This window comes from Salvia miltiorrhiza, chromosome 2 (assembly GCF_028751815.1).
Source record: "Salvia miltiorrhiza cultivar Shanhuang (shh) chromosome 2, IMPLAD_Smil_shh, whole genome shotgun sequence".
Lineage (NCBI taxonomy): Eukaryota > Viridiplantae > Streptophyta > Magnoliopsida > Lamiales > Lamiaceae > Salvia > Salvia miltiorrhiza.
In genome coordinates, this window is record NC_080388.1 from 75,182,097 (window position 1) to 75,194,861 (window position 12,765).

General features: G+C 34.0%; 1 protein-coding gene across 2 annotated transcripts; it reads left to right on the forward strand.

Moving 5' to 3' along the window:
- The first annotated feature begins 3,530 nt into the window (after positions 1-3,530).
- Positions 3,531-9,511, forward strand: LOC131009445 (receptor-like protein EIX1). 2 transcript variants are annotated; one of them, XM_057936765.1, is made up of 2 exons: positions 3,531-6,260; positions 9,331-9,511. In XM_057936765.1, the coding sequence occupies exons 1-2, from the start codon at positions 3,608-3,610 to the stop codon at positions 9,354-9,356; spliced, it is 2,679 nt and encodes an 892-aa protein (XP_057792748.1). In that variant the 5' UTR covers positions 3,531-3,607; the 3' UTR covers positions 9,357-9,511. The 2 variants fall into 2 exon arrangements, with proteins under 2 accessions (XP_057792748.1, XP_057792747.1); XM_057936764.1 differs by lacking the exon at positions 9,331-9,511 and adding an exon at positions 6,457-6,643 and having other exon boundaries at positions 3,537-6,260.
- Positions 9,512-12,765: the final 3,254 nt, after the last annotated feature.

Sequence of the window (12,765 nt, forward strand, 5' to 3'; positions counted from 1 at the left end):
AAAATCGAAGAAAAAGCAACCACTGAGGTATTGGTGCTAGCTTCACTCAATCTTTAATGAAATAGAACACAGTCGAGGTTGGAATTTCGTATGAATCAAAATTGAGAAGTCTTAGCCATTTCACTCACAATTCAAATTAGCATTGAGAAATGGTGTTTCCATGAGATTTGTTCTCCCGGAATTCAAGTTTCCGGTTACGATATTGGAGCACTTCTCAGCATACCAGATTCTCCTGGGCATTTCATCAAACAGTGGGAGCGTCTCTTATGATGTGATGTGAAATATGATTAAATAATATATGTAGAATATGATAATTAATTTGATGTGATATATGATTGAATAGTAAACGATGAGCTGTTATTTAGAAAATGAAAATTAACCAGTGTCTACCAGGTTCCTCAAAAGAGATCGAAATCAAAAATAAAATTATGAAGATCTATCTATTAATGCATATAATTTGTAAATTATTCTGTAAATTCGTAAAATGTCACTTCAAATGTCGTAAAAAAATTAAAGTTGTCAACAATAATTATCGTTGATTTATTCAGGTGAGAATACACTAGAAGTCTAAATTTTGAACTTTTGTGGATGACGGTCAAGGAATCTTGCTTTTGAAATAGACATCAACAAAGAGATTAGGATAAGAGGTATATTATTTTCACTTAATTATGCAGTGTAAGCTTTCTATTTGTTTAGAGAATTTCTTTTCTACACATTTCAATATATAATTAATATCGGCTATCGTTTTACAAGCTTTTAACGATTGCAATTTAGTCACCCTTTCACATCACTACTTTTTTTTTTCTTCAAGTTCACATCCATTTTCTATTTTTTATTTTATTTCTTTTTTATTCTTTTGCAAAGTTATAATTAATGGTATTTAATTTACAACAAATTAAATGATAATATCACTATGATTTAATTTGTTGCAAATTCTTCAGCGAGACATGCCACGTCAACTTTTTAGTGACTATAAATTTTTGGGGTGGTGTAAATTTTGCTTTTAATTGATAATTAACAATAATATTTATTATAATCTTTAAATTATGACAAAAGCTCTGGTGCGCTCTACTGCACCATGACCATGAGCTCTCTTCTTAAAGTTTTATGTAGAATTATTTAAGTTATAATTAAAATTAATTAAGTAATACTCTCTTAAATATTAATGAATTGATTAATGTTGATTTGAATGGTTCTCAATGTGCGCTCGCGCGTACAGGAGACCATCTCTTAAATTGTTATACTATAATAAATTCTAATTAACATTATTACCAAAATTAAACTTGAAAGATTAAAAATTTAGATACCTAATAATTAATAAATAAATAAAATTGAAACGAAATGCTAAAACATAATTATATACCTAAATCAGATGTGATCAACCCTATGTATTAATTCTAAAATTAAACTCAATACATGAAAATCGAAATCAGAGAAAATAAAATAAAATAAAAGTGATACACAGTTGAAACATCAAAAACTGGAGTAGGAGACTCAAGTACAATAAGTGCATGCAAAATGCGTCCAAAAATTGTGTCACTTCACCTGCAGTTAAAGTCATAATATATGACATGAATTTCAACAAACTAGTCTCCTTCACTTAATCAGATAGTTTGTCGTTCAAGTTGACTTGCAAAGTCTTTTGAATTTCTTTTTGATGTTGATTTCGAGCATTGAAAAGTATGATTTTTTGAATTGACACGTAATTCATTTCCGACTTCTAAGTAGGATTAAGTTATACCGAAATTTTAATTCGGGCCAAATTCCAAAAAATAAAAAAATAATGTTGATGAAAAATCGAAATTTGAGTATATTTCATGTATTTACAGACAATTAACCAAAAGAGAAAAAAAAAGTTATATATCTATACCCTTATTTTACAAAATTTGATTTGGCTATTATATCTCTCATATATACTCCCTCCGTCCCAATATTTAAGACACAATTCATTTGGGCACGGAGATTAAGGAGTAGTGGTTTAGATGTTAAAGTGATATGGCCCACCTCCATTAGTATTTTGATTAGGTATTGTTTAATGAATTATTTGACCTTTATTTTAACTTTTGACTTCAAATTTTAAACTTAAAAAATTTATATTCGAAAATCTCATTAAATTAATTTCTGCCACATTTTTTTAAATTCCTATTTATTCCTTTTTTCTCCATTAGCATTTTTTTTCATTTCCCAAAACTGCCGCTGCCTAATTCCCTCCAAATAGCCGAAAAACACAATTCATTAAACATGAAAAAAACTGGCGCCACTTTTCAATTAAAATTGCCACCAGGGGGCGGCGGCGGGAAATGAGGCAAAGAAAACTCCAACGACTCGTCGGATTCCGACTGGAATCCACCGTGAAGCTCAGCAATATAATCAGGGGGCGGCGACGGCAATGAAGGCAAAGATTCAAACGGATCGAAGTCCTCCGAATCGGGGACGAATTGACCGTTCGAATAAGAAGCCCAACCTAATTTTTGGCTCATCTACTTCGAGATTTAGAGGTTCTCGAAGACAACGGGAGGCGGAAACACAGTGGACTCACCTCGGAGGGGGGCGGCGCTAATGGAGGTGGATCGAGGGAGGAGGGAGAAAGGGAGGGCGACGTATCGGAGATCGAGGGCGAAGGGAGACGGCGTATCGGAGTTCGAAGGTGGAGGGAGACACTGATGAGATCGGAGGTGAGAGCGGCGGAGACTGAATTGAGGGGCTAGGGTTTCGGGAGTAATGGCAGAGAGAAAGAGAGCGTGAAGTAATGAGAGAGAGAGAGAGAGAGAGAGAAATTTGAGTATTTATACTCTCATTAGCCATGATTTAATTAGTGTACTTAAATGACTAATTCTTTCCCAAAAAGGAAATGTGTCTTCATTATTGGGACAACCCAAAAAGGAAGTTGTGTCTTCAATAATGGGACGGAGGGAGTACTTAATAAAGTCAATTGTGTAATTTAATATAATACAAAAAATAAATCTAATACTCCCTCCGTTCCACGAATCTTAAGTTACTTTCCTTTTTCGGCCGTCCCACGAATCTTGAGTCATTTTCTTGTATGGCATAAAAAATTCTCTTTATTCACCCTTTCACTTTTTCACCTACCACACTAAATAGTATTTTCTTAATTCCCACGCCGAAAAGAATTGCTTCAAGATTCACGGGACGGAGAGAGTATATATAGTTTATGTTTTATATTTTATAATAATTCTTTATGTAATAGTATCCATTTAGAATTACAATAGAAATGATTTATTTTTGTATTACTTGGAATTAAAATTAATTATTATGTAAAATCAGGTGATGCTTGATTAATTAAAATTAAATTTTTATATTATACTTAGATGATTTTTTTTATGAGTTTTATAATATTATAATCTTCAAACATTATCAAATAATTGGTTCAAAAAAAATATTAAAATGAAATAGAATATAAATTTACACTCGTAAAAAATATTTATTGAAATAATTCTTTTTTAGGTGTGAATGCGTCATCTCTGCTAGTCCAAGCTCACGATGAATTGAAAATTGTTGTAAACTTAAACGTGTCTCATTGAAACAAACTTCCTAAAAATCAATTTTCACACTATAATCCAACTCTATATATAGATATACTGATTAAATGGAGACTTACATCCCACAAATACTTCACACATATATAAAAACAACCATGATTTCTCACAAAAGCATTGCTATAAAATTCATTTTTCTTGTTTGCCTATGCTTTGAGTACAAATCTTTCCTTGTTTCAGGAAGGTGCCTAGAGAGGGAGAGAGAAGCACTCATGAGGTTCAAGAACGGCCTCATCGACGCCCACGACACCCTATCCTCGTGGCGGGCCCAGCCAGACTGCTGTGACTGGGAGGGCGTCGTGTGCAGCAACGCGACCACAGCTCACGTGGTCGCGCTCCTGCTCAACAACTCTACCCTGGGAGGTGAGATAGTCTCTGCCTTGCTCGATCTGACTCGCCTGAGTCGACTCGACCTCAGTTACAACCGTTTCAATGGAACCAGAATCCCAGGATTCCTGGGTTCCATGAAACGGTTACAACACCTTAATCTCAGCATGGCCTCCCTCGCGGGGGGCATCCCTCCCGAGCTAGGGAACCTCACCCACCTACGCACGCTTGACCTATCCAACGACCTTCTAGAAGATGACACGTCGTACCTCAACACCCTCAACGGGCCGATTCCAAATATCTTTGCCGGGCTGAATCTTCTCGAGCTTCTAGATCTTTCTGGAAACATGCTCCAAGGTGAGATCCCAAAATCTCTAGGGAACATGAGTCATTTGCAAGTCTTGAACTTGCATAACAATGACTTACAAGGACACATACACCAAACATTTGTAAATTTCCCTTCACTACAAAATCTAGACCTAGGTTACAACCAACTGAGTGGCCCACTCCCCCGTCTGGGCGGGCTTTTTAGGCTGCGAAAGGTCTATTTCGCGTATAACAAGTTCAGTGGGCCCGTCCCGGTCACCCTCGGGCAGCTTCCAAACCTAGAAGTCGTCGATCTTTGCTTCAATTCATTACAAGGTACGATCTCCCAATCCGACCACTTCATCAAACTCCACAAACTCAAAGTGCTGGATTTCTCCTTCAACACAAACATCACCATGCAGATTTCTGATGATTGGAGCCCTCCTTTTCAATTGGACATCATAAACCTAGGAGGCTGCAAACTCGGCCCGATTTTCCCCAAATGGATTCGAAACCAGACAGATCTGTCGTGGCTCGATCTTTCTTCAAGTGGTATAGCTGATGAAGTGCCTCAATGGTTATGGAATTTGTTTCCTCCATTGCCAAAAAACTCGACTCTCTCTCCCTCTCCCTCTCCCTCTCCTCACCATAAGTCATATAGATACTTGAATCTCTCTCATAACCAGATCAGTGGCGCCATTCCTGATTTATCACACTATCAAATTGATATAATTGATGTGAGTTCTAATAGCATTTCAGGTCCCATTCCATTGTTTCAGCCTTACACGTACATTTTCCAGCTGAGCCAGAATATTTTTACTGGTTCTATCAAGTCCATGTGCTCGTATTCGCATCTCTCCCTCGCGATTCTCGACATCTCCATCAACCGGCTGGCCGGAGAGCTTCCCGACTGCTGGGATGAGATGTCCAGCTTGCAAGCTCTAAATTTAGCCAACAATAGCTTCTCAGGTGAAATTCCTCGCTCTCTCGGCTCTCTTGATTCCCTCGTTGCGTTGCATTTGCGCGACAATAGATTATCCGGTGAATTGCCATTCGAGTTGAAGAACTGCAGGAATCTGAGACTGGTTGACGTTGGAGAGAACGAGCTTACCGGGAGAATCCCTGCATGGATCGGTGCAAGCTACTCGTATTTGATAAATCTCAGCCTTCGCAGCAATGGATTCCACGGCAGTATTCCTGTTGAGATATGCAATCTTACTCGGATTCAGGTTCTAGACGTTTCTAGAAACAACCTGTCAGGGAAGATTCCGGAATGTTTCAGCAACTTCACTACATTAGTTGAGAAGACTAATGAAAGCACCAACATTTTGCACATAGCCATTAAAATACCTTACGATTTGCAATCTTCTGACGCGATTGTCATCACAGAAGACATCGAGTACTCGTTGGTGCAGTGGAAAGGCCGGGAATCCGAGTACCGGAAGAATCTCGCGCTCCTCAAGCTCATCGATCTCTCGAGCAACAGATTAACCGGTGGCATTCCGCAATCGTTCTCCACCATGAAGGAGTTGATTTCCTTAAACCTATCAAGAAATAATTTGACAGGTGATATAATTCCAGACATTGCTGGGATGGAGATGTTAGAATGTCTTGATCTGGCGACGAATCGCCTCTCCGGGAAGATACCGATGGGCATGGCGCAGCTGCACTATCTCGACGTGCTTGATCTGTCGGGGAACAATCTCACAGGGAAAATCCCGACCAGCACACAGCTGCAGAGCTTCGCTGCTTCTGTGTACGGCCGGAACGATGGACTGTGCGGGCCCCCTCTGGGGCCGTGCCCCGGAGAAGGGCCCACCACGGCCACCGTTGCTCGAGGGGAGGATGTGGAGGAGGGAGATGAAGGGGTTTGGAGGCTCTCTTTGATGCAAGGATTTGGCATATCATTGGGTTTTGGTTTCATTGTTGGGTTTTGGGGAGTTGTGGGTGCCTTGTTGGTGAAGGAATCATGGAGATATGCTTACTTCAACTTGTTGGATGATGTTGGAAATTGGTTTCTTGTGACTATAGCACTATTTGGATCCAAATTGAGGCGAAGTGCATTTAGAGGTAACTATTTTATTTTTATTTATTTTTTATTTTTTTTATTTTTTGCATTGAACGTAGAGATGTCAATTTTGGGCCATATTTTTAAAGCCCAAAATTTTTTGGGCCGGCCAGCTTGGTTCGATGGGCTTGGGCCGAGCTGATCCTCTCATTTGATACCTCTGATTCAAAGTGTATTTAACTTGTGATTTTTTTTCAGGTGATCAGATTTTGCATGTGAATTGAGGTGGACAAATACAAACTCATGGTTGGTGATCTTTCAAAGATCTTGTAATTTGGAAACTTTTTTGAAGTTGTGATTTTACTTTCAGTTGTAAAAACTTAGTCGATGTATTTTTATTTATGTTTGAGTGAAGGTTTTGATTTAATCCAGTACAAGGGCCAAACTAACTCGATATATTTATTGTTGATTTCCTTAGATATTAGTAGAATTCTTTTGCTTCAATATAGCCTTGTACTTTTATTTTTTATTTAACTCGATCTTTGCTAAAGGACTTATTAGATTGGCTAGTTATTCCATTATATGAATAGCATGTCATTATTTATTATGTTATCATATTCTACATCTCATCATCTCAGCCAACGACGAGGCTTTCCAACTGTTCGACGAAATGCCCAACTTAATCTTGTATACTTGGAAGCGCTCACTGTTAATTTGAATTTCTAGCGAAGAAATCGCAGAGATACATCATTTCTCAATGTTAAGTTGTAGCGCAAGTTCATTATCGACAAACTATAGGAAGAATAACTTAATTTTGTGTTGCAAGTTCATTATCGACAAACTATAAGAAGAATAACTTAATTTTGTGTTGTTGATTGCACAGGGAAAATATAAAGAACTAGCAGATTTAAAATTCTAGTTGTACCAAATTTTCTTCAGTACGGCATTTCGTCGAACAAGTCATATGCTCTCTGAAGGAACTAAAATAACATAAGCGCATTAAACTAAAGGCCCCATTTCAGTGAGGCATTTCGTCGAACAAGTCATATGCTCTTTTGGACTCGAAGATTGGAAAATTCCAATGTCTGATTTTCATCACCAGCTGAATAATTGATCAAATATACTCCCTTGATTCCTCAACACACCAAAAATCACAATCGAAGATTTAGAAATAAAGGTAAAAGATTTTTCATAGCCAAAGTAATGTTTATGCTTATTTTAGCTGATTTTTGGTTTGTAGTCATTGTCAATTGTTTATTTAATTTTTTGAAATAAAAATTAAGCATGATCCCTAATATTATACTAATAAATTTTATTTCTATAAAAAATATTATTATAGTTACATAAATTATTGTCGAATGTCTATATAATTACATTGGACAATGATTTTGGTGGTCCGATTCCTATAGCATTAATAGAGAGTTTGGTTCTTATTGAGCATCTTGATCTTTCCATTAACATGCTTCAAGGTCAAATCCCAAAATCTTTGTAAAATGACTTAAGAGGAGACCTTGATGAGTTCTTTGGAAATATATCGGCCAAAGGAATATTGGAATCACTCCAGATTCTGGATTTGGCTGATAATAAACTGAATGGTTCAGTGTCAGACTTGAGAGCATTTTCTGCATTGACAGAAGTGTACCTTGGGAGAAACAACTTCACAGGCTCCATTCCTCTAAGTATTGGTCAACTCTCTCAGTTTCATATTCTAGATCTTTCTAGAAATTCTTTAGAAGATTTAATACTTTCCAATAAGTGTAAGTGTTTTTCCTACTCTTTTTAATTTTTTTTTTATCATTTTTCATCATGTACTATTTAAATAGTGATGATGTAATATTATTATATAAAATAGCTATAATAAAGATAATAGCGTTTAAATGAATATGAAACCACCATTTTATAGTGGGAGGTGTATCAAATGAATGATCAAGATCTTGACAAAACCTTTTTATCTAATGATTATTATTATCTACTTAAAATTTCCACCAAAATATCTAGATATTTTCCTTTTAAATTTTGTATTAGTCTTGAAAGGGTTTTTGGAACATTATTAATTCCTTTTTACAGATTGCATTACACAACATATTTTTTTGAGGCTTTAATTGATTGTAAACCCACATATATTTTACGCTCTAAACATATATAATTTTTTTGACGCTTTAACATCAAGCAAACTATTTTCACGCTCTAAACATATAATCAAGTAATTTATACTGCACGTTATATCACTTATTATGCAAATTCATTAATTGGCAAAAATTACTATTTGGGTGATTCTATTCCTAGTCCCATTTTACTCTCTATATTCTCTTATGTAATAAAATACTAAATACTAAGGGTGTGTTTACTTTATATCCCTCTAAACGGAGGGATAATATAAGGAGGTATAAATTAATCCCTTCAAGTGTGGACTATATATTTTATATCTTGTTTGGTTTGAATGATAATACATTTATTCCTCCCATTATATGCGGTATAAAATTATACCACCCTTTCTTAGTTATAAAATTATTTATTTCCCAATGGATAAGGGGCTACCCGAAAAATTATACCACCTACCCGAATTTTTTCATACATCAAAGCAAACGAGGTATAAGGTGGTAAATGTAGTTTATCCATTCCTTATACCTCAAAGGGAACACACCCTAAATTTATAACATTTATAATATTTATATAATGGTGATAATATTTTTATTAATATTTTATTAAATAAGAGGCCATGAAGAATAAATTAGCGGCTATGAATAAAATCAACCTCACTATTCTCCTCTCAATTTACTATGGCCCAAGTTATCAAAGCCCATCAGATAATTAAACTAGATCTCAGTGTTGGGCCTAATCCATTTTATCCTTCGGCCCATATCTTTTTAATCAAGAAACTCAAAATGCCAAAATACCCCAAAAATCCCTATCCTTTTCTTCCTTCAATTTCCTTCAATATCTTTTTTTTTTTTTTTTTTTTGCATTGAACGTAGAGATGTCAAATTTGGGCCATATTTTTAAAGCCCAAAATTTTTTTGGGCCGGCCAGCTTGGTTCGATTGCATGGCTTGGCTCGATGGGCTTGGGCCGAGCTGAGCCTCTCATTTGATACCTCTGATTCAAAGTGTATTTAACTTGTGATTTTTTTCAGGTGATCAGATTTTGCATGTGAATTGAGGTGGACAAATACAAACTCATGGTTGGTGATCTTTCTAAGATCTTGTAATTTGGAAACGTTTTTGAAGTTTTTTTTTTTACTTTCATTTGTAAAAACTTAGTCGATGTATTTTTATTTATGTTTGAGTGAATGTTTTGATTTAATCCAGTACAAGGGCCAAACTAACTCGATGTATTTATTGTTGATTTCCTTAGATAGTTGTAGAGATCTTTACTAAAGGACTTATTAGATTGGCTAGTTATTCCATTATATGAATAGCATGTCATTATTTATTATGCTATCATATTCTACATCTCATCATCTCAGCCAACGAAGAGGCTCTCCAACTGTTCGACGAAATGCCCAACTTAATCTTGTATACTTAGAAGCGCTCACTGTTAATTTGAATTTCTAGCGAAGAAATCGCAGAAAAACATCATTTTCTCAATGTTAAGTTGTAGCGCAAGTTCATTATCGACAAAGTGTAGGAAGAATAACTTAATTTTGTGCTATTGATTGCACATGGAAAATATAAAGAACTAGCAGATTTAAAATTCTAGTTGTACCAAATTTTCTTCAGTACGGCATTTCGTCGAACAGGTCATATGCTTTCTAAAGGAACTAAAATAACATAAGCGCATTAAACTAAAGGCCCCATTGAGACATTTCGTCGAACAAGTCATATGCTCTTTTGGAGTCGAAGATTGGAAAATTCCAATGTCTGATTTTCGTCACCAGCTGAATAATTGATCAAATATACTCCCTTGATTCCTCAAAACACAAAAAATTTACACAATCGAAGATTTAGATATAAAGGTAAAAGATTTTTCACAGCCAAATAATGTTTATGCTTATTTTAGTTGATTTTTGGTTTGTAGTCACTGTCAATTGTTTATTTAATTTTTTGAAATAAAAATTAAGCATGATCCCTAATATTATACTAATAAATTTTATTTATGTAAAAAATATTATTATAATTACATAAATTTTCTTGCCCCTCTTTCACGTCGCTTTATTTAAAGAAGGAAACAAGCTTGACTCATTTTTTTCTTGCCCCTATTCTTTAGTTAAGAAAGGAAACAAAATCGAATAATTTTTTCTTGCCCCTCTTTCACATTGCTTTATTTAACAAAGGGAACTGATGCTTTCACATTTCACGTCGCTTCGTTCGGAACCCTGTGTTGTGCACAACATACACAACAACACAGAGTAAACAGCAGCGAAAATTTAATGAAAAAACAAGACAGAAGAGAATGGATTTCTCTACAAGTTATAATTATTAGGAAACTCTCAGTTCAATATGCTTATTGTTCCATCCAGCTTTCTCCTTATTTATAGAACTTAGAAGTAATAAATATATCTATCCAATAAATTATATTTAGTAGAAGTAATAAATTAATAGAATTTCTAAAAAATTGTTGTAGGAAATAATAGAATTAAATAGACCAAATTGTTAATTGAAAAATTAAATACAAAGATCAATTAATTAAGAAAGAAAAGGAGGATAAATTAATAATTAATTAAGAAAGAAAGGGATTCCACTATTGATTTGATAGCCTAATAATTGTAGCACCATGGTACGTGCTTCGCTTTTTTGTTTTGTCTTTCAAGTTGACTCTCAAGTCATTGAGCGAGTTGAATTAATTTAATTAGGGGCTGTTTGAGAGGGTATATTAGGTGATATAAATTATAGTTATTGCCTTAACTCTCGGTTTGATAGGCAACATAATTAATAGCCGCGGCCCGCTACTAACACAAAGCCCGACTCAATATCACTGTGCCGCTGAACTAATTTAACCCACGCCCCCCCCAAGTTTAATAAGCTGCTATGAACAGTATCTCGACATTATATTGAAAGTTTACCTTTTTATCCCTGAAATACTTCAAATCTAGCCGCACTTGCAAATCCCGCTCCATTGAAAGGCATCTCCTGCGAGAGAAATTAGGAGGCGCAGCAAAACTGAGCATCGAATTTCTTCTGCAGATCCATTGGAAGGTGGGTTTTGGAGACATATTTCTCATTTTTGCACTTCAAAAACCATATCCTGCTCATATTTGATGGTTAGGGTTTTCAAATTTTCTTGTCCTTTTTTTTGTTTTTTGTTTTCGTTATAAATTGAATTGGGCATTTCATGGGTGTGGATAATTTTGCAAAAAAAAACCTTTTACTTCTTCGATCCCATTGTCGCTCTGCAAAAAAAAACCTTTTATATTTCAAGTTGACGAAGAATTAATTTGGTGAGAAGAGAAGTATTGATATACAATTATCTTGAATTATCTTTAAAATTAAATATGTAAAAGAGATATGTAAAAGAGATATAATGGACAATCTATATATTTTGTGTCCACAACTATAGTCAAATCTCTATAAAATAATACTCAACAAATTAATGGACTCTATAAACTAATAAATTTCTTCTTTGATCCCAACAAGTGTCAGCTCAAAAAATCATCAATTTTAATAAAATAATAAAATAATAATTCTTTAGATAACCCCTTTATAAATATGCCCATATTACAAATTAATAAGTGTTAATATATTAAAATTATGAATACTTTGATATATAACTTGTTAAATTAAATATGAACATGTCATTTGAATTATCTTCAACTTGATCATCGTTCGAACCTCCATTAATATCAACCATGATGAATTGATAGATACATGCATTTATTTAATTTAATTTTTATCCATCAATTATAATTACACGCTATAACTTGATTTAAAATTATAATTTCTGAAACTAAAAAAATACTCTATATATAAAAAATTATTAATTTATCAATATATTAATATCTCTATATACTAATAAAATGTTTTATTAATTTTTTAAGAAATCTTGCATTTATACTAAATTTTCAAACATATAAATATCTAGTACGATAATATTAATATTTGTATACAATTTAGTGTATCCCCCACACATTTATTTTTAATTATTCTCATAGACGAGTACTCTTTTTCCTCATTCGGAGGTTTTAATGAGGCTTGGCCCGTAGTCTGCTTTCAAGGGTGTTAGATTTTTCTTTTCTCTTTTAATATAATTCTATTTTAATAATACAATTTAGTGTATATGTAGTTATTGTCATTTATCTAGTTAAGTAGTTATAGATTTTTACAGATTTTTTTTTTTTGGATTCTGAAAGGAGTTTCAGATATATATCAAATAGATTTGGATAAGGTAATGTAATTAATTAATATTTTTTTTAATATCTAATGAATTAATATATTTTTCTAAATATATATATATAATTTACACAATTACTATTAAAATTAAATATGTAACAGGGTTGTGCCCAACACACTTTTTCAGTTACTATAAATTATTTGCGATTGGAAAATTATCATGTCATTTAAAACCACAATTTCTACGTTAACTAATCATGAATGAATTATCTTCAAATAATTTCACTTCACTTTCTCGTTTT